Source organism: Arabidopsis lyrata (assembly GCF_000004255.2).
Source record: "Arabidopsis lyrata subsp. lyrata unplaced genomic scaffold ARALYscaffold_7, whole genome shotgun sequence".
Lineage (NCBI taxonomy): Eukaryota > Viridiplantae > Streptophyta > Magnoliopsida > Brassicales > Brassicaceae > Arabidopsis > Arabidopsis lyrata.
The window spans coordinates 21808150-21830412 of record NW_003302549.1 but is presented as its reverse complement, the minus strand read 5'-3'; the positions used below and the strand labels follow the sequence as shown (position 1 = coordinate 21830412).

At 36.8% G+C, this 22263-nt stretch overlaps 7 protein-coding genes and 1 long non-coding RNA gene across 11 annotated transcripts; 5 read left to right on the top strand and 3 right to left on the bottom strand.

The window, feature by feature from the left end:
• The first annotated feature begins 373 nt into the window (after window positions 1-373).
• Window positions 374-1994, top strand: LOC9304693 (GDSL esterase/lipase 1). The gene is given in 6 exon segments (XM_021016438.1): window positions 374-671; window positions 742-869; window positions 985-1215; window positions 1299-1311; window positions 1314-1553; window positions 1629-1994. Coding segments are annotated over 6 exon segments (1122 nt in total). The 5' UTR covers window positions 374-403; the 3' UTR covers window positions 1871-1994.
• A 174-nt stretch (window positions 1995-2168) lies between these two features.
• Window positions 2169-8004, bottom strand: LOC9306732. Of its 3 annotated transcripts, XR_002330722.1 has the most exons (12): window positions 7162-8004; window positions 6612-6931; window positions 6334-6424; window positions 5810-6137; window positions 5420-5662; window positions 4287-5340; window positions 4139-4207; window positions 3829-4010; window positions 3067-3757; window positions 2825-2912; window positions 2579-2639; window positions 2169-2331 (listed from the first exon to the last, which is right to left on the bottom strand). It is a non-coding gene; the product is annotated as an uncharacterized LOC9306732 (long non-coding RNA). The 3 variants fall into 3 exon arrangements; XR_002330721.1 differs by having other exon boundaries at window positions 3067-4010; window positions 6689-6931; XR_002330723.1 differs by lacking the exons at window positions 6334-6424; window positions 6612-6931; window positions 7162-8004 and adding an exon at window positions 6247-6327 and having other exon boundaries at window positions 3067-4010.
• A 184-nt stretch (window positions 8005-8188) lies between these two features.
• Window positions 8189-11555, top strand: LOC9306731 (probable metal-nicotianamine transporter YSL4). 2 transcript variants are annotated; one of them, XM_002870614.2, is made up of 7 exons: window positions 8189-8679; window positions 9163-9335; window positions 9438-9535; window positions 9635-9772; window positions 9885-10074; window positions 10209-10341; window positions 10497-11555. In XM_002870614.2, the coding sequence occupies exons 1-7, from the start codon at window positions 8328-8330 to the stop codon at window positions 11423-11425; spliced, it is 2013 nt and encodes a 670-aa protein (XP_002870660.1). In that variant the 5' UTR covers window positions 8189-8327; the 3' UTR covers window positions 11426-11555. The 2 variants fall into 2 exon arrangements, with proteins under 2 accessions (XP_002870660.1, XP_020875193.1); XM_021019534.1 differs by having other exon boundaries at window positions 8195-8679; window positions 9428-9535.
• A 138-nt stretch (window positions 11556-11693) lies between these two features.
• LOC9304692 (DNA-directed RNA polymerases II, IV and V subunit 12) lies at window positions 11694-12821 on the top strand. The gene is made up of 3 exons (XM_002870613.2): window positions 11694-11835; window positions 12220-12312; window positions 12577-12821. Exons 1-3 carry the CDS (start codon window positions 11793-11795, stop codon window positions 12597-12599), a joined length of 159 nt encoding a protein of 52 aa, XP_002870659.1. The 5' UTR covers window positions 11694-11792; the 3' UTR covers window positions 12600-12821.
• Window positions 12822-13295: 474 nt separating this feature from the next.
• LOC9306730 (RNA polymerase I termination factor) lies at window positions 13296-15285 on the bottom strand. Its single transcript, XM_002868573.2, has one exon. It carries the CDS (start codon window positions 15137-15139, stop codon window positions 13436-13438), a length of 1704 nt encoding a protein of 567 aa, XP_002868619.1. The 5' UTR covers window positions 15140-15285; the 3' UTR covers window positions 13296-13435.
• Window positions 15286-16090: 805 nt separating this feature from the next.
• On the top strand, window positions 16091-17560 carry LOC9306729 (transcription factor TCP6). The gene has a single exon (XM_002870612.2). The coding sequence runs from the start codon at window positions 16408-16410 to the stop codon at window positions 17113-17115; it is 708 nt and encodes a 235-aa protein (XP_002870658.2). The 5' UTR covers window positions 16091-16407; the 3' UTR covers window positions 17116-17560.
• Window positions 17561-19046: 1486 nt separating this feature from the next.
• LOC9304691 (omega-hydroxypalmitate O-feruloyl transferase) lies at window positions 19047-21049 on the top strand. Its single transcript, XM_021019652.1, has 4 exons — window positions 19047-19222; window positions 19305-19617; window positions 19720-19895; window positions 20002-21049. Exons 1-4 carry the CDS (start codon window positions 19220-19222, stop codon window positions 20872-20874), a joined length of 1365 nt encoding a protein of 454 aa, XP_020875311.1. The 5' UTR covers window positions 19047-19219; the 3' UTR covers window positions 20875-21049.
• A 72-nt stretch (window positions 21050-21121) lies between these two features.
• LOC9306728 lies at window positions 21122-22227 on the bottom strand. The gene is made up of 2 exons (XM_002868572.2): window positions 21686-22227; window positions 21122-21596 (listed from the first exon to the last, which is right to left on the bottom strand). The coding sequence occupies exons 1-2, from the start codon at window positions 21855-21857 to the stop codon at window positions 21250-21252; spliced, it is 519 nt and encodes a 172-aa protein (XP_002868618.1). The 5' UTR covers window positions 21858-22227; the 3' UTR covers window positions 21122-21249.
• Window positions 22228-22263: the final 36 nt, after the last annotated feature.

Below are 22263 nucleotides of genomic sequence, written 5' to 3'. Positions count from 1 at the left end.
ATTTCTTGTATGTTAGAGTGACCATTATTTTACCATCAACTAATAAATTTTTGGTCTTCTATTATCTTAGTATTCAAATTTTATTTTACATAAATTAAAGTACTCATTTTATATTGATGATCAAACCTAATTATTTACTTCTGAATTTTATATAGCTCCTTTAGAAGTATTAAAGCTGTCTTTGTCAATTTCATACTTTTATCAACAAGAAATAATCCCATGATTTCGATTCAAAGTCGTACGTTGGAAAATTATGCATTAGAAAAAACAAACTTGACAAGAAGATTTTTTCTAAAAAAACAAAAACTGTTAATATAAAAACGTGTGTGTATATATATATATATATATATATATATATTAACCCAAAGCTCTATATTAGAAAACAAATCATTAAACATTAGACATGGAAAACTCTCAATTAGTTTCGATCACTTTCTTAGCTTACACAATAATCATATCAGTCGGCTCCATCAACTGCATAGACAACAACAATCTGGTAACAAACCAATCCGCTTTGTTCGTGTTTGGAGATTCTGTGTTCGATGCTGGAAACAACAACTACATCGATACTTTCTCTAGTGTCCGGTCTAATTACTGGCCGTATGGTCAAACAACATTCAAATCCCCTACTGGAAGAGTCTCCGACGGACGTTTGATTCCTGATTTCATCGGTACCAAAACTACTCTTTCGTTATTTTATTTCCCGGTAAGTTTTTTTTTAACTGATCGCTAACGTGGCAGCGGAGTACGCATGGTTACCGTTGATCCCGCCAAATTTACAACCATTCAACGGTAACAACCAATTTACCTATGGGGTAAATTTTGCTTCAGGTGGCGCCGGAGCTTTGGTCGGAACCTTTTCCGGATTGGTATTCATTAGTTATTTACTTAACATTTGTTTGATTTTTTTTTTGTTGAATCGATGGTAATTGTTTGTCTTGTCTACTTTTTTTTTTTTTTCAAAAAACATTTTCACCACTCAAGGTGATAAATTTGAGAACACAATTAAACAACTTCAAGAAGGTTGAAAAAATGTTGAGGTCTAAGTTAGGAGATGCTGAGGGGAAGAGGGTTATCTCAAGAGCTGTTTATCTATTTCATATTGGACTCAACGATTATCAGTATCCGTTCACTACAAAGTCTTCCATTTTTCAATCCATTTCCAACGAGAAATACGTCGATTATGTTGTTGGTAACATGACAGACGTTTTCAAGGTAAATTTAGATCGAAATTGAAGGTTTTTGTAGGGTTTCTAATTCTATTGTCTGAAATATGAGATATGATGTTGTGTTCGTAGGAAGTGTATAATCTTGAGGAAGGAAGTTTGGATTCTTGAACACGGGACCATACGATTGTGCACCAGCCTCATTGGTTATAGACCAAACAAAGATAGGATCTTGTTTTCAGCCGGTCACTAAGCTGATCAATCTGCACAACAAGAAGCTTCTGAATGGTTTGAGGCGGCTAAATCATGAACTATCCGGATTCAAATACGCCCTCCACGACTATCACACTTCCCTCTCGGAAAGAATGAATAATCCTTCAAAATACGGTAACAAAATTCCTTTAATAATTGCAATATATATATAACATATTCTTTAGTATAAACTTTTAGATCGTTTTGAAGGGTTCAAGGAGGGGAAGAAGGCATGTTGTGGAAGCGGACCATTGAGAGGAATCAATACGTGTGGAGGCCGAATGGGACTGTCGCAAAATTACGAGTTATGTGAAAACGTTACAGACTATTTGTTCTATGATCCTTTTCATTTGACGGAAAAAGCTAATCAACAGATCGCTGAGCTGATTTGGAGCGGACCGACCAACATCACTGGACCCTATAATCTCAAAGCGCTGTTTGAACTTAACTAAAGCTCAATATATATCTCGTTTCATCTTGCCTGGTTTTCATTCTTTTGTGTGTATTTAAATTGTCACAAGAATCTTGCAGTTTTCTTAAATATTTTCCTTGTCAAGTGAGGGGAAGTTATTTGTATTTATAGTTTTACAAAGACAAAAATTACTCTTTGGTAATTGTTCCTAGAAATTGTCACAAGATTTTTTATAGTTTTATTTACTCTTTGGTAATTTATAAAAATTAGTTATTCGTATCTTAAGTTTTATATTTGATTTCTAGGATCAATAAGAATTAGTTATTCGTAAATATATATTCTCAGTTTCTCCAAGGGAATGGTAAAAAAATAAAAATAGAGAGAGAGAAATAACCTTGGCATATATCAGGTAGGCAAAAATGAGAGGTTCCGGCTTCAGACGATCTTGAATTGACTACAAAACGTGAATGCAGTCTGTTTTCTTGAACCCATAATACATTCCTATAAATTAGTTGTTGATTAAAAAATGTAGTCATCTTTGCCTTTAATTGGTTAGAAATATATTAATTACTCAGCTTTAATTTGTTGTGGATATATTAATTATGTAGTTTTCTGCTTTCGATCATTTCAAAAACTTTTATCGCTTCCGCTTCTTTTTTTGTATGACTTTGGCATTAACTAGAACTGCATTCACGTCTCTACAATCTCAAAGTTTCCAGTAATAAGAATAAGAATAAGTATTACATACCTCACAGTGTGGCATGATTTCAGATTGCAGATAAACACCAGCTGAAATACAGTAGATGTACCTATAACATTAACGAAAGATTACAATTTTGACTGTTTCATGAGAGCTATCAACTAAATGTACAAGCTAGGCCTAAGTAGATGTTCTGTAAAAGTTATGGTCTCAACTTCTTCCGCCTTTCTCCTTGAGAAAAAAATAAGAGAAGATGTCAAAGGTAAAAGACAGAGTAAAGAGACTATTTGTTACCTTTGATATCATAAACAACGTTGGAGCCTTCTGCTGAAAGACTTGACTTCACAAAGTCATACTCCTTTCTGTCTCCTTACTGAAGAATCTAGAAAAGACAAAAAATCATTCATTTTTATTGGAATCTTAATTGATCATCAAGTTACTCTTGCTCATATATATATTATGTTTTCCTTGGATAACGAAACCATATATATTATGGTGTGCGCATACTACTTCTTTCACAAGGAATCGTATGTTACCTTGTAAGAAAAATGAGCAAAGTCTCTTTCTTGGTCAGATCCACAAATAAATTGTTTTAAGATCCTCTTCTGCTTTCGTCTGGCTCATGAGCTTCCTCTACCATCATCCTTAGTACTTCTAATACATACTTCAAAGAGGGGCAGAACTTTGAACTTTCTCTACCACCTACATAAAATGTCACAAGGTTCTCTTTTCTCATGGCAAGAAAATCAATGAGCCTGTCGCCAAGGGTGGTCCGAAGAGAAGAAATTTGAAAGATAGGTAGTCGCCTCAAGAACTCACCGGTCTGAGAGTTTTTGGATATAATCTCAAATTCAATATACTTTGATTATAGCTAATAAAGAACTTTATAAAACCGCTTTAAAAAACTTGAAACTCGAAACAAAGAACGCAAGAAAGGAAAACGGATTATGAACAATATACGAGTGTTTGCCATGTTCCTGAGATCTTTAGGTAGTCGTGTCGCCGGGACTGTAAAGTACTCTTGCCATTGAACAATGGGAGTTTAGGGCTATCAAGGCGACACAATCTGTCTTAAACAACCTAGAAGATATGTCTCAAAGTCAAATTTTGTAATCGAAAAGTTTGATCAAAATTAGAAAAACAAATATTGCCGGCAATTATCTTTGGAAGCTCCCTTTCTTACAGCAGAAGGATCATCGAGATCAAGCTTGGCTTAAGTTCACCAGCCTGTCAAGAAATGATGGGTTAATCAATCTCTACATGGAAACCAATTTTAATTAGCAACAGAGCGATGTCACCTGCATGGCTTGTCCTTCAGAAGTTTTTAAATGGATAAATCTTGACGCAGGTGAAAGAAGAGGTATGCACATCTTCATCAACACTGCTGTTGTATGTATAGTAACCAAGTTCTTCCGTCAAAGAGACGAAAGGTTCCTGCCGCTCTGTCCTCCGCATATATCGCATGACATTTACCATCCAACTGAAATTACAGTAAAAACCAACCAAGGAGGTAAGATCTTCTGAAACCACCTAACTTTGGTGACACACATGTATCTTTTGGTTTTGTAGTATGGAACAAAAGCAGAGAACTTTCATGCATCAACAAACCTTCATCACGTAGAGTGTGCACCTATATCTCTAGTGCTTTGACACTTGAGAACGCACAAGAGATATATGCTGCAATATAAGTGAGAGAAAAAGTAAAGCTATAAGATCAATATGAGAAATACAAAAGAGAGCGATGGTATTAGAGTACCTTTGGAGGAATTTTCCCCTTCTCAAGATATAAGGTAATCCAAAACCACAGAAACACTGGTCATGGATGCTCTTTAAGGAAATAGAATATCTCGTCACAGGATAGGAAACTTTTCAAGACAAATAGATATCTAAGAATGAGGGTCTTACATAGAGTGCTCCAGCGACAATTGCAGTATACCATGAAGGCATCTATGCTCTGGCCTGCATAGCAATCCTACTTGATGCAAATTCTATACTGAAATCTGAAAGCAGGGAGGCATTTCTCTTCATAATTGTATTCAGTGGATTTTGGAGATATACTAGAGCAGTGAGCTGATTAGTGGTGTTGTATTATCAGAGTCCCATGTAATGGGCACTCGTAGCTTAGGGTATTGATGTTCTAGCAAAACATGGACAAAGACGAACTAATAATTGGTAGTGACAGGATATCGATGCTTTCTATAAAACTAATGAGTGAATTAATATAACAGACATTGAACTCTACTGATTATGTTGATGGCGTCTCTTTATCTGGTTGTTTTTCTCCTCCAACCATTTTTTAAAGATCCCCAATCTCGGTACGAGCTTGCTCTAATTGACGTACTAGTTGAACGATCTCTTTCTTTAGCTCTAAGATCATAACTCAAACCTCCACCATCCCTTCAATAAGGAATCAATATACTGAAAACCAGATAATGTTTGACACATGGAAAAAGGATAAACTCCATCTGTAAGAAAATCAACATATATATGAGATCAAATAAAAATCTTGTGTTGAATCCATCTAAAATATATATTACTACTATGACACGTTCTGATCCATGATTGACATTCTTCAGTCTCGTCAATCACACGTTCTGATCCATGACCTTATCATGTACTTAAAAAAACTGTCAATGCTTGGAGAGTAGAGAAGAGATAATAACCCAAAAGATATTGATTTCATTCACCTCCACAGTTTATAGCATACCAAAAAAAAGCTATAGGCCTTTATATTTCTTTTACCTTATATACAGGCCACCAATTTTTTCCAGTGTAACTAAGACGTTTCCATGGTCAGCTCGTATTCGTGGCTGCATGAGGAAAAACATATAATTCACCCATAAGATAACTATTATAGAAAAGGAACATGGTAAAGGTATTTGTAATTACTGATATCTCCAAGCATACGCAATGTCCACAAGAAGTGATCCATTCGGACCCCAGGACTCATTGCTGGTAGCATCTAGAACCTGGACAAGATCCAGAAGAGTAGAAAAGAGAGACAAAAAGGTGAAAAGAAAATATGTAAAATCTCCTCTAAATTTCAGAGAAGGAGTGTTAACTCGCGTTATAGCATGTTCCAAATGTGGAAAGAGCTTTCCGTCTCAAATATTTCAAAAAATCATCAATCACCTAAAATGTAAAAGAAAGAGGCAGATTAAAACATGATCTTGTAGTTTGAAATTGGATAGAATAATTAAAAAGTTTGAAATTGGATAGAATAATTAAAAACCTAGCATAGTCTCACATTCTTTTGGACAAAAAAAAAAAAAATATCACATTCTAATGTAGGTCTTAGTGGAGATATACTAGAGCAGTGAACTTAGTTTTTGTTGTATTCTCAGAGTCCCCTGTACGGCACACCCTCATCTTGAGGTATTGATGTTCCATCGGAACCTGGACAAAGACATACTAATATTTGGTAGTCACATAACATCTACGCTTTATGTATAACTAACAAGTGAATATAACAGACATTGAACTCTATGCGAATGTTGATAGTGTCTCTTTTTCTGGTTGTTTTCTTCTCCAACCATTCGCCAAAGATTCTCAATCTCGGTGCGAGCTTGCTCTACTTGTCGTGTAGTTGGAGTACCTCTTTCTTTAGCTGTAAGAAATGAGATAGATCATAACTCAAACCTCCAAAAAACAATAGATCAATTAGATTGTGAACAAGACAAAAAAATGCAGGGAGAAATTATGTGTAACTGCAGTACCAAAGAAGATGATGGTCATAATAGTGAGTTCATGGTACAACCTATTTCCTAAGATCTTAACATGGTGATTGGATTATATCGAGCTACCTAACAACCTTGAGGTCCTTCCAGTTGTGCCAGAAATGACCAAAGCCTAACCAGCACTTCTCAACTCACTTTCCAGTATGGCCAACTCCCTCTGCAAAGAATGTTACATACAGAGACAAAATCGATTAAATCTAACAAGGAAAACTCTATCACATCCATTAAATCTAACAAGAAAAGTCTATCTTATCCATAAATGTAACAAGATAAAGTCTATATCATCCACATATGTATATCTTAAGCACAAACATTCAACATCATCAATCAATCTTATGACTAACCTATACCTCCACATGCCCACAAAGATCTCAGTCCGTCTGACTAGTAGAAACTAAAACCTGATGAGAGAAAAACAAACCTTAAGAACTCGACGTGGGCACCATCAAGCTGCATGGTTCACTTACCAACCCAAATCATATGAGAAGAACAATCGTTGTAGAGACCAGAGGTCGAGTCTAGCCGTGTTAATGATTGTTTGTAAGACAAACACTCATAAGGAATTCCAGAAATTTGTTGTTGGATAATGGGATGATCCAGCATTAGTCCAGCAACGTGCATGAAACCGAGTGCTTCATCAACACGGTGAGCTCGTTCACGGTACCTTCCAAAGTAATACAATGATTTCATAACATTAATACCCGAAATATAGAAATTTACTCAAGAAGAACAAACTGATTAGCTTCGAACAATTGCTAGGCATATCATCAGCTACTGAAAAGGGAAACTATTTTTGCATCCACTGTATAAAATTGGACCTAACTAGTTGATACCAATTTAAGGTAAGGTATTCAATACGGGATGCAGCCAGTAAAACACAGAGAAAAAGCGCACCTGAAACTAGGCATGGCTGATTGATCCTTTGAGTTTGCGTTTAAGGTACCATAACATGGAAACTCAAACACTTGGATCTTTCTCACTACTGTGAGATACGCTAATCAGGTGCTGAAGAATGGAAAAAAATCATAAACTGCATGTTTTGCATTAACTAGACACAAATAATCATTATCAAGCTTTGTGGCAAATAAGAGATCCAATTTTAACTTTTTGTTAGTTTTGTTACCTATTATCCTTGGTCACTTGGTTCAGTGTTTCAACTGAGTAACTCTCTGCATAATGGCTTAACCACCAAAGGCAGAGCTCTTATCATCCTCTGAAGATGATGATTTTGAATCCTGAGTTGACCTAAAACTCAATTCTCAGTAACGATGGGGAATTAGCCTCCGAATATATAGAGAAGAATCCTGAAGGTATAACGAGTATTGTTACCGTTGATCCAAGTTTCTCTGGCGAACACGATCGTGACTCTTCTTCCGCAAGATCTCGTCTTTTCTCCTTAAGAAAATCCTCCGTCTTCTCCTTCTCGTTCTTCATCTTCTTCAACATCGCCTCCTACTCCACTAGATCTTTCTCCAACGACTTCGTTTCTTTCCCTTTCGCCGAGATCGGCAACAACGGTGGCCGACGATCTAACTTTTCTGCTTCAACGCTTTTCTACTGCTTCTCAATTACTTCGCCAGAGATGGAGATGTTAAAATTTGGTAGAGCGTCTGAGATCCCAACGGTCAGAATTCAAAGTCCAAAACTGATACTTTTGTGAATTTAAAAGACTCTTGGTCTCCAAGGCTTACGCTGAGTTATATCACTCGTTTCAATTTCGAGTTTTTGACCGACCGTTTGAACTTTGAAGAGTGTTTCTTCTTCAATTAAACCAAAAACCAATTTCCAAATTGATTCTTTTGGTTCACATTAAACCGTGTCCATCAAAACTAAAACCGTTTGGTTTAACATTGGTTTGGTTAAACCAATTATACGTCTTAATCGATGACAAAGTTTCTAACCGCAAATCGCCCGTCAACTACCATTTCCTTGGCCAACAGTGTTCTTCTCTCACTGGAAAAAACCAGACTGACCATTTCCCATAAAAACTGATGTTAATTTTCCGGTGAAATCTGCCGGGAATTCTCAATTTTTTGGAAAAGAAGTAGCTTTTTGTTGTTATGGAGACAGAGATTCCAAGGTCAACGGAGATATCAGAGACATTGTTGTTACCTGCGACAAATCTCGATCCCGATGAAGATGTACCCGAGTGGAAGGACCAGATCACGATCCGAGGCTTAATCTCTAGCGCCTTGTTAGGGATTTTGTTCTGTATCATTACCCATAAGCTCAATCTAACAATCGGAATCATTCCTTCGCTAAACGTAGCTGCTGGTCTTCTCGGCTTCTTCTTCATCAAGTCGTGGACTGGGTTCTTGTCTAAATTAGGGTTTTCATCTAAACCCTTTACTAAGCAAGAGAACACTGTTATTCAGACTTGTGTTGTCTCCTGTTACGGCCTTGCTTATAGCGGTAAGAATCGTTACTTGCTTGCAAATACTAATCTTCTTGATTTGATTACGTTTAGTTTCCTGTGTTTTGATGATGAACAATGGGTTTGATTTTGAAGCTGTTTCTATATTCATTATGAGTCATTGTCACTCTGTTGATAGTTAGCGGCGTTTATGGTAAGTATATTAGAGATGTATAAAGGAGTTGAAACCTTGGTCATGCCTAAGTGCAGACGAGTGTGCAGAGGTCTTGTGTCCTAGCTTGTGAGATATTGGTTAAAGGAAATATCCGCAACTTTCCATTGGCCATGCACCTTAGTGTTAGCTGAGCATCACTCACCATTGCCTGTCAAATTCACATATAGTTTTTACAATGTTGTAATCACTAATCTAACTATGATTTGCATATTTAAAGACTCAGATTCTAGAATCGTTACTTGCTTAGAAATGAGTGAATAGTAATTTTGATTTCTGATATAGTTTCTTGAATTCTTGTTTTTTTCAGGAGGATTTGGTTCATATTTGATAGCTATGGATGATAGGACATATAAGCTCATTGGTTCTGATTATCCTGGAAACAATCCTGAAGATGTTATAAATCCTGGATTGTGGTGGATGACTGGGTTTTTATTTGTAGTTAGCTTCCTCGGTCTCTTCAGTCTCGTTCCACTTCGTAAGGTAGCATCTCACTACTGTAATCAAAAACTGTCTAAGAAACCAATAATCCAAGAGAACACTATTGTTTGATCTCTTGATCCCTTATTCAATAGTGTGTTTCAGGTGATGATTTTGGACTACAAGCTTACATATCCCAGTGGAACCGCTACAGCGATGTTGATTAACAGTTTCCACAACAACACTGGAGCTGAGCTTGCAGGGTAATTGTCAGAGATTCATCTTTTCAATCTCACCTCCCTGCAAACGATAGCTTGAGCTGAGTTTCATTAAATATTTATCTCCAATATTATTCACTTCAGAAACCAAGTTAAATGTCTTGGGAAATACCTGAGCCTTAGCTTATTTTGGAGTTGCTTCAAGTGGTTCTTCAGTGGTATTGGAGATGCATGTGGCTTTGATCACTTTCCCACACTTGGTTTGACGCTGTTCAAGAACACGTAAGTTTCTCTATTAAACAATTTAGTACAATTTAACAATAATCTATTGTAAATGAGAATGGTTTAGCATGTGGATCTAAGTGGTAACGAGTCATGGTTTTCTGCTGCGCAGGTTTTACTTTGATTTCAGTCCTACTTTTATTGGATGTGGTATGATATGTCCCCATTTGGTGAACTGTTCGGTTCTTCTCGGTGCTATCATTTCTTGGGGTTTCCTCTGGCCATCCATATCACAGCATGCTGGGGATTGGTATCCAGCTGACCTTGAGGCCAATGATTTCAAAGGTCTCTATGGATATAAGGTAAAATAAACATATCAAGTAGAACGAATTTAATGAAAGTTCTTATCTTCACATCAAAAGGGGAGAACACAGATTAGTTTCATAGGTCCTCTATTTGCAGTGGTTACTGATCCTTTTCATATCATTACCTATAGGTCTTTATCGCCATTGCTATCATCCTTGGTGACGGTCTTTACAACCTCATTAAGATCATTATTGTCACTGTGAAGGAAATCTGCAACAAAAGCTCCAAACAACAACACCTACCTGTCTTTACCGACATTTTAGGTGCGAAAAATATATATGATTCTGTTTCATCCATCGCATTATTTGTTAGTTATAGTCAGAGTTATTAATAAGGTGTCTCTCATGAATCATGACCATACTGAAAACGTCTGTCCCAAATATATTCTTAAGAGTTTCTTTCTGCATTCTTAATTCAGATAAAAGCAAGACCTCAGAATTAATGCGGGAGAAGAAGAAAAGAGATGACATATTTCTCAAGGACCGTATACCCCTCGAGTTTGCGGTTTCTGGTTATGTGGGTCTTGCAGCCATTTCAACTGCTATAATCCCATTGATATTCCCACCATTGAAATGGTACTTTGTCCTCTGTACATACTTAGTTGCCCCGGGTCTTGCTTTTTGCAATTCTTATGGAGCCGGGCTCACGGATATGAGCATGCCTTCAACCTACGGAAAGACTGGTCTTTTCATCGTTGCTTCAATTGTAGGAAATAACGGTGGAGTCATTGCCGGTTTAGCAGCCTGTGGCATTATGATGTCAATCGTCTCAACTGCAGCAGATCTCATGCAGGACTTTAAAACAGGTTACCTCACACTATCATCTGCAAAATCCATGTTTGTAACTCAGCTTTTGGGTACAGCAATGGGTTGCATAATCGCTCCTCTCACGTTCTGGCTGTTTTGGACTGCTTTTGACATTGGAGATCCTGATGGTCTATACAAAGCACCTTACGCAGTTATCTACCGCGAAATGGCTATCCTCGGGATCGAGGGCTTTACAAAATTGCCCAAGCACTGTTTGGCTCTATGTTGCGGATTCTTCATCGCTTCTCTGATTGTAAATCTAATTAGAGAAATCACACCACCAAAGATCTCTAAGTTGATACCACTTCCAATGGCTATGGCTGGTCCATTCTACATAGGAGCATACTTCACCATCGACATGTTCATAGGAACCGTGATTATGTTCGTATGGGAACGGATGAATAAGAAAGACGCAGATGATTACTCGGGTGCAGTAGCTTCAGGACTGATCTGCGGCGATGGAATCTGGACCATCCCATCCGCAGTTCTTTCAATATTAAGAATCAATCCACCCATCTGTATGTACTTTGGACCATCCTAGACATTGTTATCATATTAAAAGTTTGTTGCATTATAGCCAAAAAATAGAGTTTTTCCATCTTTTAAGTAGAACACAGAAATGTACCACCAATAAACATCTTCATGTACTGTATGTGGCATAAAGTAAAACAGTCATATTGACTTACGAAACTTTAAATGGGCTTCTTGTGTAAGCCCATATACTTTTGTTAAGAAGCCCATACGAATCTCCTTCCTCGTCTTTTCCACCACAATCAAATCATATATATATATATATATATATATATGATTCCTCTAATTCCTCAGAAACCCTAAATCCCAATTGAGAAAATTTTGTCTAAATTTTTAGACGCAAATTCAGTTTCTGTGAACTCTTTCTTTGTTGAATCATGGAACCAGCACAGCCCGAACCCGTTACTTACGTCTGCGGAGGTAAGCTCGATTCGAAAGATTTCATCGAACATCTAATTTTACTCTTAGTCTCTGTAAAAGATTGTAGCTTTGTGATGTTGAATGCTAAATTTGCCTCTTTTGAGTAGCCTTATGAATCCTAATCTATTAGGAAATTTCATAATCAGGCTTAGTTAGGAGGCGTAAATCAATCTTGATCATCAATACTTGTCTGTATTGTTTTAATCTATTTGACTTGAGGTCTTTTTGAGGAGAAGCTTTGCTTCTGCTTAGAATCAATCTTCTCCCAAGCAGCCTCAGACATATACACTTTAAATCAAAATTCGTAGGAAGATTTCTGATGTTTTTGTAAGTAAAAAGGTTATCTTTGTTTTATGGGTTTGCTTAATTTCTTCTATGTGTCAGATTGTGGACAAGAGAACACTTTGAAGCCTGGGGATGTGATCCAATGCAGAGAGTGTGGGTACCGTATTCTCTACAAGAAGCGTACCCGTAGAGGTGAATAATTCTTAATTCTCCTTTTGTTTTGTAATAGCTTCTTTGATTCATCTTTTTTTTGGTCTTGTTCTTAAATGTGTCTCATAAAAGCAAATGTTATTAGGATTAGATTTTCGAATTTATCTTGAGTTTTGCACCTTTGTAACTACGTTCCGGTGTACCCCTTTTTGTGTTTGGATTGTTAATCTGTTGGTTTTATTGTACAAATGTAGATGTTGTTAACTTGTTTCCGGCTAATTTATATGGTCGTTTATTCTCTTGCAGTTGTTCAATACGAAGCTCGCTGAGAACCGTAGTGGTTGTTAATCCTGAAGATGTTTCATAGTCTGTTAAGATGGGTTGAGACGTTTTGGCACTGTTGGGGATGTATATCGACATGCTTTTTGCTAAATTGCCAGTTCGATTTGATTTGGGGATTTGATCCCAGTGTGACTCTGTAATCACTTGGAATAACTAAATTCACATTGCTAGAATCCTTGATTGCTATAATCTCCTCTAAATTACTCATCCTCATTCTCCATTTCGACAGGCTAAACATCTCTAAGTTGTGTTGCTACCTTTGTTCTTTAGTGTTCTCTGCTTCTGGTGGTGGAAAAGGTAGTGTATCAATCTTGTTTGCTACAAATTTTCTAAGTGTTAGGAAGAAATCAAAGAGAGTGACATGAAGAGAAACCACCACAATGTTACTGACAAAATGCTTCGCTAAAAGCAAACAGATGAATGAATTAGTGTTAATATCTAATGAAACCTTTGATAAGTGCTATGGCTACAAGTAGAAGAGTTGAAATAAGAGAGTACTCGTGGCAAATACTATTAGCATTCATCAAATACAAGCTATGAGTTTTCAATCTCGTGAAACATTTATCTCGAATACCAAATGCTATTGGCATTTAACAAAAGCTCCAAACAAAAACCAACTACCTTTCTTTACCGACATCGATCCCGTCTCATCTACAGCATTGAAGTAATAGTCTGGGTTATCATATCAATAAGTTGTTTCTCTGATGACCATACTGAAATCAAATACATTCTCAGAGTTTCTATCTGCGAACATAGAAAGTACCAATACATTTTAACAAACAAAAAAAAAGTAACAGAAAACATCTAATGTATGGTTCCAAACTTAATCTTCAGGATCATAGGGTCTGTTGTCAAAATCCTCTCTGTCCTCAGCTATGTCAGGGCAATATCTTTCAGACAAAATCTCAACTTGTTCTGCAAATGTTTTGGATTTCGGTACGCCGATATGAATGATCATCTGGTTCCACCGTTTTCTACAAGCTTCTCCATCTCGATTTTCCAAAAGATTATCCCAATCCACATCGTCGATACAAGCAGCATCCAGTTTCAAAAGCTCTTCCAAGAGTCTATAGTCATCTACGTTAGCCCACATTCCCTTTGCTACCATTGGTGACATCAACTGCTCATACCATTTACTGCAGCAAGTGACGTGGTCCCGTGTTCCAAGTACGTCGCTTATCGCCATCCAAGGGATGTTATCTTTGAGCATACCATGTTTTGAGTGCTTCTCTTGGAATGCTTTCATTCTAAGGTCTTTGTTAACAAGGTCAAAGAGTTTTTGATACTCCTCCCTCATCCAATGTCCTTTCTTCTTCTCTGCCAATCTTCCTCTCCTCCAAGCGTCTTTCACATGCTTCCTATGTTTACCCATTGCATCTGCAAGTGTTCTCCAATCATTCCCGTGTTTCTTTTGAAACTCCATAACGAGTTCAATATCCTCTTTCGCCCACGTCCCCTTGGATCCTGCTTCAAATATAGTATGTGCACGATTATACACACTATTATTTGCCCTCCAAGGTAAAGCAGATGCAATTTCTTTCCAACAGCCTTTAAGTTGTGGGTGTGACTTGCAATCCATAACCATCTTTATCCCCTCCTCTCCTAAAGCATGGTTATCAATGTATTCTAATACAGCATTCTTTACCAACTCATCTTCTTCTTTTGTATACCGTTTACCCCTCACCACCGTAACTTCTTCTTCATCATCTTCCGTTTCTTCATCTTCACTAGGAAAAAATTCCACTTCGGCAGAAAATTTCACCCTTTTTGTGCTTTTACTTGATGGGGTGGTCACATCTTTATCACTCTGAACAGACTCTTGCTTCTTCTTCCTTTTCTTCTTTGCATCTTTTGTAGAGCTCAAGTCGATTTCCTCAGCCTCTGAATCCACACTTTGTTTATTCTCTGCCTCTTTCACAGAGTCCTTGTTGTTTTCCTCAACCTCTGAATCCTCAACTTGAACTCCATCCTCTGTAGAGTTCAAGTTGTTATCTTCAAACTCTGAATCCACACTTTGTTTCTTCTTCTTGCTCTTCTTTCTCTTAACCTCCTTGTCTGTGTTTTCTTCAGCTCCCAAATCACAATCATCCCGCTTTCTCTTTCCCTTTCTCTTATCAGCATCATCAATATGCACGAATGGTGTCTCACAAACTTTGGAGCTTTCACTATTCCCTATCACATCACTCCCAGATTCTTTCTTGCTCTTCTTCTTCTTCTTCTTCTTTTTCACACCATCCTCAGCTTCAGAATCAACCTTTGTCTCCTTAATTTTCTTCTTCAGAGCATCATCAGCTTCAGAAACAACCATTTGGTCCTTGGATTTCTTCTTAACAACATCCTCACCCAATTTCTCACTTCCACGCCCAGCAATCTCCTCATCTTCTCCAGCAAAACCATCCTTACTCTCTCGGTTTTTCTTCTTCTTCTCCTTCTTCTTCATAGAAGTGTGCTTGGAAACGATTTCTTCAACGATTTCCCCAGAATCGACCCTAGTGTCACTCTTTTTCTTCTTCTTCTCTTCAGCCATCTCAGATCTAGGTTACGAAACCCTAATCAGAAAAATCGCCCCTACGTTCGCGCAAATTCGATTGATTGATTTTAAACTGAAATTTTCAGACTTTGGCGATGCTGATTTTGTTTGTGAAAGGGCCTTTTTGATATGGCGGCTTCATGAATCATGAAGAGAGATTTCAGATTAGGGTATTAATTTAACTATTTTTTCTTATAAAAAACAATTCTATTTTACATTTGACCCACTCTCTATTTTTAGGGCCCAAGTATCACCAGGCCCAACAAGCTCTCTTTCTTTAAGCATTTTAGATCTCAAATAATTACGATTAATTATATGAGAAGGTATGGAAGAGAACCTCGAAAAAGTAATGAAAATGTAGCATCAAATTTTCTTGGATTAAACTTCAATGTCATGTGTGGTGGAGTTTGGATCTTACATGATCATTTGGGATAAGCTAGTTTTCATGCAAGGGATTGATCAATTGAAGGATCCGTATGAGAGAGCTCAACCGGTCAAGTTCTAGCTATCCAAAGTTCCAAATTCAAACATTGGTCACACAGGTAACAAAGAGTACATTTCTAGTATTCTCTAGTCTTCTGTCCGAAGAGATTATTTATGAAGTTCGGCTCGAAACTTTTTGATTAACAATAAAAAAAAAGATTGAAGGACCTACATGTAGAAGATGCAGATGACATCTTAGCTTGGGAAAATGGCTTCATTATCGAGAAACTAGACGTCTCAATCTAAATGAAAACGGTTTAGGTTTACAACCGATAATTATAGACTTACAAAAATGGTCATATGACAAAAAAAAACATATAAACATAATTTATAATTAGAATTCGGTCAATCTACTCGACCAAAACGGTGAAAGTATGAGAGTTAGATGAAGTGATGATGATTTCGGTTGTTCTTCCTGAATTTGTTGTCGAAAATGAAGGGCAACTGCAAGGAGGTAGAAGCCGAACTGCGAAAGACTCCTAACAACCGAGTTTAAGAATATTTTGATTGATCGGAATTCATCTGATTTAAGAATATTTAGTGATTATATAAATTCTAAATTATCTAAAAGGAAATAAATTTTTTTTTTTTTTTTGATTGAGCTTTTGGATTGGATTCGACGGTTTAAGATATTTTTTTTTTTTGAAATTAATAAAATCTTGTTACTACTTAGGTCAAAAGGTCACTCACCCCACCTTGAATCTGAGAGAGAGTAAAGTCAGAGAAAAAAGTTTGGTAACTTTTACTTCCGACCTGAAAGTCCCCACTCCCCACACCTTGACATGGTCATGGATCCCAAGAAGAATCCAACTCTACCAAGTTTCTTAAACCCATCACCACAAAATCTGGACAACGACAAGAAGAGGAAACAAACAGAGGTTAAAGGTTTCGACATTGTGGTCAGGGAGAAAGAAGAGGAAGAACAGATTCAGCTTCTTGATGAGAAGAAGAAGAAACCAAACAGAGATCGACACCGTAAAGTCGAAGGAAGAGGTCGAAGAGTTAGGTTACCTCCACTTTGTGCAGCGAGGATTTATCAATTGACTAAAGAATTAGGTCACAAATCAGATGGTGAGACTCTTGAATGGTTACTTCAACAAGCTGAGCCATCTATAATCTCTGCTACTGGAAATGGAATCAAACCCATTGGAACCACCACCACTGATTCTGTTTCTCAACCTTCTCTCACGGCGGATTTGATGGTTAGGCATAACTTTGAAGGAGCTTCAAGGACTCAAATGGCGGCAAATGAAACAGAGCAAACCACTGGAGGGTTTGATTTGAATTACGGAATTGGGTTTGGTTTCAATGGTGTTTCAGAGATTGGTTTTGGAAATAATCAAACGCCTGGACTTGAATTAGGGTTGTCTCAAGTTGCGGTTTTGAATCCACAGGTTTATCAACAAATGGGTCAAGAACAGTCTAGGGTTCTTCATCATCATCATTCTTATGAAGATCAGCAACAGAGTGCAGAGAAAAATGGTTCTTAAAGCTCAAACCTTTAATGGCTTTTACTTATATTTTGCATATAGATATTTAGTGAGAATGTGATTGCTGAAATCTCAAAGTTGATAGCTTTTAAGGAAATGCGTTTTGTGGCACAATGTGCTTATTCATTGCTTATTTTACTTAGATCAGCAAGAGAACATTGGTTCTCAAAGGTCAAACCTTTAATGGCTTTTACTTAGATTGTGCAGATATATAGTGAGAGAATAAAATATGGTTTTGCTGAAATCTTAATGTGCTCATTCATAGTTTCTTTTGCTCAAACTCTCTTTGATCAATGGCTTTGATGTAATTAGGCTATATAGTTACTAAGTAAGTTATGCTATGTAAACTTCACTGAAATAAGGCTTTTATGTTATGCTCTGTAAACTGCACTGAAATAAGGCTTTTATGCATCATTAAGCACTCTGATGATTGAGTTTTGTTGTACAAAGGAATGTTTTTTTTTTGTTTGGTTAAAGATTCATCTTGTTTCAAAGATTTTGCCCAGAAGCTAAAGAGTCTGCAAAGTTAATCTCTTTTGGTCTCTGATGATGGCTAATGCCATACATTTTGGCTTTGCTTGCTGTCTTTGTTGATAGAATTTGGACTACGCGCGCTACGTTTCTTTGGGTGAAAAACAATCCGCATCATTCCACTGAGAACAGTGAAACAGTATGATGTTCTTATTGTATTGTGTCAACAGCCCATAATCAATGAAATGGGCCGCAATGAGTCAATGACAGTATAAGCGGAAAGAATTACGGATGCCATCGAGACTTAACTTTCCAAATGACTAACATTTGGTTAGGGCCTAAAAGCCAATATCCGTATTAAAACAAAACAAACAAAAGATAGATAACAAATGCAAAAATTTAGAATTTCTGGATAACAAAAAAAAATTTAGTAATACGTTGACTTCAATAAATATGAACATAGAAGAGAAGAGATAGAGATGCGTGTTAAATTGGCGGTGGGAGATATGTGATTCTCTTGGTCCCTCTTTCTCGTTTGATTCGGTAACCTAAACCTTCTCCATCCAAGAGGACACAAACAAGGAAGAAATTAACCTACCTACGTACATAATTTGAACTATTTGTCTATTAAAAATGGAAAATCTATTTTCCTCTTCTCTCTCTTATGACCGAAAAAAAGAAAAAGTCCTCAAAATAACTCTAAGATAATACATGTGGAAGTGGAACCTTCTATATATATTTTGCATGCTTTTTTGAATTTAAGTAATGGCATACTAATTAGAAAAAGTACAAGAGGAAGACAAAAAATGTCAATACTGTATGGTTTAGATGTTTGGGTTTTCTATGGTCCAAAGTTTTTCTGAGTAATTTAGTTTCGTGGTCTAGGCAAATCAAGATATAGTGCATTCGTAAAGTGTACAAATTATTATGTAAGAACCGTTATTTGGCATAACTTAATATATTAAAAATTGAAAAGTTTCTTAACCAATCATAATCTATTTTTGAAAAATGTGTAATTTTGTGTTGCGACTGAAATTTTCCTAGAGAAAGAGAATATGCATGATATCATCTATTTGAATTTGAGAAAATAAAAACATAACAGGAGAAAATCGTAAAGAGTAATATAAATGACAAAGAGAAAGAAATCTAAGAAGTCATCCAAAATTGGGAGGCCTACTCTCAACTACCAAAAAAACACATAAGTGTTTGTTGTGTTAGGTCATTTATTCAGTCACCTAACCCTAACTAAATGAAATACGTTAAAATTCATATCTATAAAATAAAGAAATAATATTAGTCAATATAATTTTTTTTTTTAAACAACATAAAAATAAAGAAAGAAATACTGACTACTGTTACTCTGTTAGTCAATATAACTTGTTTTTGTTTCAATGTTAAAAAAATCCATCTTTCAATCAAGACCGTCCAAGTATTCTCCTTTCACATAACTCTTACGTTTTACACTAAATAAACAAGACGAGATTTTTATGAGCTTGTGGCTCCCACAACAATCCTCATTGATTTCTCCATATATATCACATGAGAATCCAACTCGACTTCATAACATTCATCCCAAAAGTTCCATTCTTTTTCACCACAAAGCCATTGTGCTGTTTTCTCCATTTGGATCAAAATGGTTTGTGTTATTGTTCTTGTTTTTGTTTCACAAAGTGTTCAAAATTCTGTTTTATTAAGCTCACTCTTCTTTTGTTTTTCAGGTTGCTGAGAACAACAACAACAAAGAAGGTACACTCTCTGCATCAATGGACAACAACATGAAAGGAACTAACTTTCATCTTGAGGTTCATCAAAAGGAACCAGCTTTGGTCAAACCTGAATCCGAGACACGAAAGGGTCTTTACTTCTTGTCGAATCTTGATCAGAACATCGCCGTGATTGTTCGTACAATCTACTGTTTCAAATCTGAGGAGAGAGGGAACGAGGAAGCAGTCCAAGTGATCAAGAAAGCTCTGAGTCAAGTTCTTGTTCATTACTACCCTCTTGCTGGACGCCTCACCATCAGTCCTGAAGGTAACTGATTGAAATCGATTAATGATTAGTTCGGGTTTGGTCTCTGTCTTATTTATAGTCAGACAACAACAACATTTAATGTCTTTGATGGTGTGAATTCAGGTAAACTCACAGTTGACTGTACTGAAGAAGGAGTTGTGTTTGTGGAAGCAGAAGCAAACTGTAAAATGGATGAGATTGGTGACATTACCAAACCCGATCCCGAAACTCTAGGGAAACTTGTGTACGATGTTGTAGACGCCAAGAATATTCTTGAGATCCCTCCTGTTACCGCTCAGGTCAACTTTTCTTCCTCCTCAAGCAATCTTTTTTTTTCTTAGGGTTGTAAGTTTTTTGAAGTTGAAGTCTGATTTGTTAGGGTTTTAAATTGATTTGAGTTAACAGGTGACTAAATTCAAATGTGGAGGGTTTGTTCTCGGACTCTGTATGAATCACTGTATGTTTGATGGAATTGGAGCTATGGAGTTTGTTAACTCATGGGGTCAAGTCGCTAGAGGCTTACCATTAACAACTCCTCCATTTTCAGACCGAACCATTCTCAGTGCTCGAAACCCTCCAAAGATCGAGAATCTCCACCAAGAATTCGAAGAGATCGAAGATAAATCCAACATCAACTCTCTCTATACCAAAGAGCCAACTCTCTACAGATCCTTCTGCTTTGACCCAGAGAAAATCAAGAAACTTAAGCACCAAGCAACAGAGAACAGTGAGTCTCTCCTCGGTAACTCCTGCACAAGTTTTGAGGCTTTATCTGCTTTTGTGTGGAGAGCAAGAACCAAGTCGTTGAAGATGTTGAGTGATCAGAAAACGAAGCTTCTCTTCGCCGTTGATGGTAGAGCCAAGTTTGAGCCTCAATTGCCAAAAGGTTACTTCGGAAATGGAATTGTTCTTACAAACTCCATCTGTGAAACTGGAGAGCTTATCGAGAAACCGTTGAGTTTCGCGGTGGGATTAGTCAGAGAAGCAATTAAGATGGTCACTGATGGATACATGAGATCTGCGATTGATTACTTCGAAGTCACGAGAGCAAGACCTTCTCTTTCCTCGACTCTTCTGATCACTACATGGTCAAGATTGGGTTTCCACACCACAGATTTCGGTTGGGGAGAACCGATTTTGTCCGGTCCAGTAGCTTTGCCTGAGAAAGAAGTGACTCTGTTTTTGTCTCATGGAGAACAGAGAAGAAGCATAAATGTGCTTCTTGGACTTCCTGTTTCAGCCATGGATGTGTTTCAAGAACAGTTTTTACAGATATAAATCTGAACAAAAATGGACCAAAAAACAAAAATATCAGGCTATTATTGTCAAAACCTATTCGTTTTACTCTGTTTCTCTTGCTTCCTTTTTTCTGCTGAATTATTATTATCTTCATCTTAAACTTGTCTGTATCTTGCATCAAGTTTCAACCATAAATTTTATATTATTTCAACTATATTGTAATAATATTTTTATATTATTACTTAAATTGTTTCAGAAATCTTGATGTTTTTTAACAAACTAAAACTTATATATAAATAAAATAAACAAAGTCTAAAGATAAAGATACATAAAACAAGAAGACAGAACAGAGTGATCTTGTTCCTGTTAGAGTAGAAACAAACAAAGACTAAGATTATTGCAGTTTGTTCTCTGTTACTTGCCACACAAGTGAAGATTCTTCTGTAAGGGTCTAAAATTTAAAGCTGTAAACCCATAGACACAGAGATTCGACCTCTTGGACTTAAACACAACCTGATCCGTTGTAGTTTTAAAGCCAGGAACGCTGCAAGAATCTTTGGAGCTACCAATCAAGCTTGCCTGACAAGAAGCCATTAGAGAATCTTTCTTTGCTGCTGCGGCGCAAGCAACGCCTTCCAAAGATGTTATGTCTAGCTTGTAGAGTCCAAGCTCATTTGTGGTTCGATTTGCAGAGAACGTTATCATCTCTCTAGTTCTCGACGAAGCTGAATTGAATCTGCAGATTATTCTCACTTCCACACCTGCTTTTTTTTTTGTTCAGTCAAACAAAAGTGAGAGACATTTTAACTTTGATCTAACAATTTCAAAAAATGTTGATAAGATTCTTTACCGGGAATGAAGTAGCTGTGTTTGGAGAAACTGTTGTTGGAGCAGATGTCGCAGTAAACAAGACCCATTACAGTGATCTTTGCATTTGGTTTAGCTGAAGAATGTTTCAGAGACAGAGTGTTTAAGGACAGAAGTTGCAGAAGGAACAGAAACATTATCAGTTTCTTTTCCATGTCCACAAGCTTCAGAACTTTTTTATCTTTGGATAAATAAACACTTGTTTACAGATGAGGTTTCCTTTTTGTTTATGTGGTTGATGAAAGAAACAGACAAAGAATGGGCCAAGAGGTTAAAGACAAAAGAACAAACAAAGATCAAACAGTAACTTCATTCAAACAAAGCTCCAAGCTTGTCTTTTTTTATAAAAATCAAGACTCTTGTGGAGAAAGAGATGAGCAAAGAGAGGCAAAAAGAGATGAGGCCAATTAAAGGAAAAGTAGAGAAACTGAGAGGTTGGGTTTTACATTTATTGAGCTCTCATGCACTCTATTTTAAGGGCTTTTGTGTATGACTCCCCCTAAAAAAAATAGCTAAAACTGGATAATAGAGGGGAGAAGGTAAACCACTAGTGTGTATATA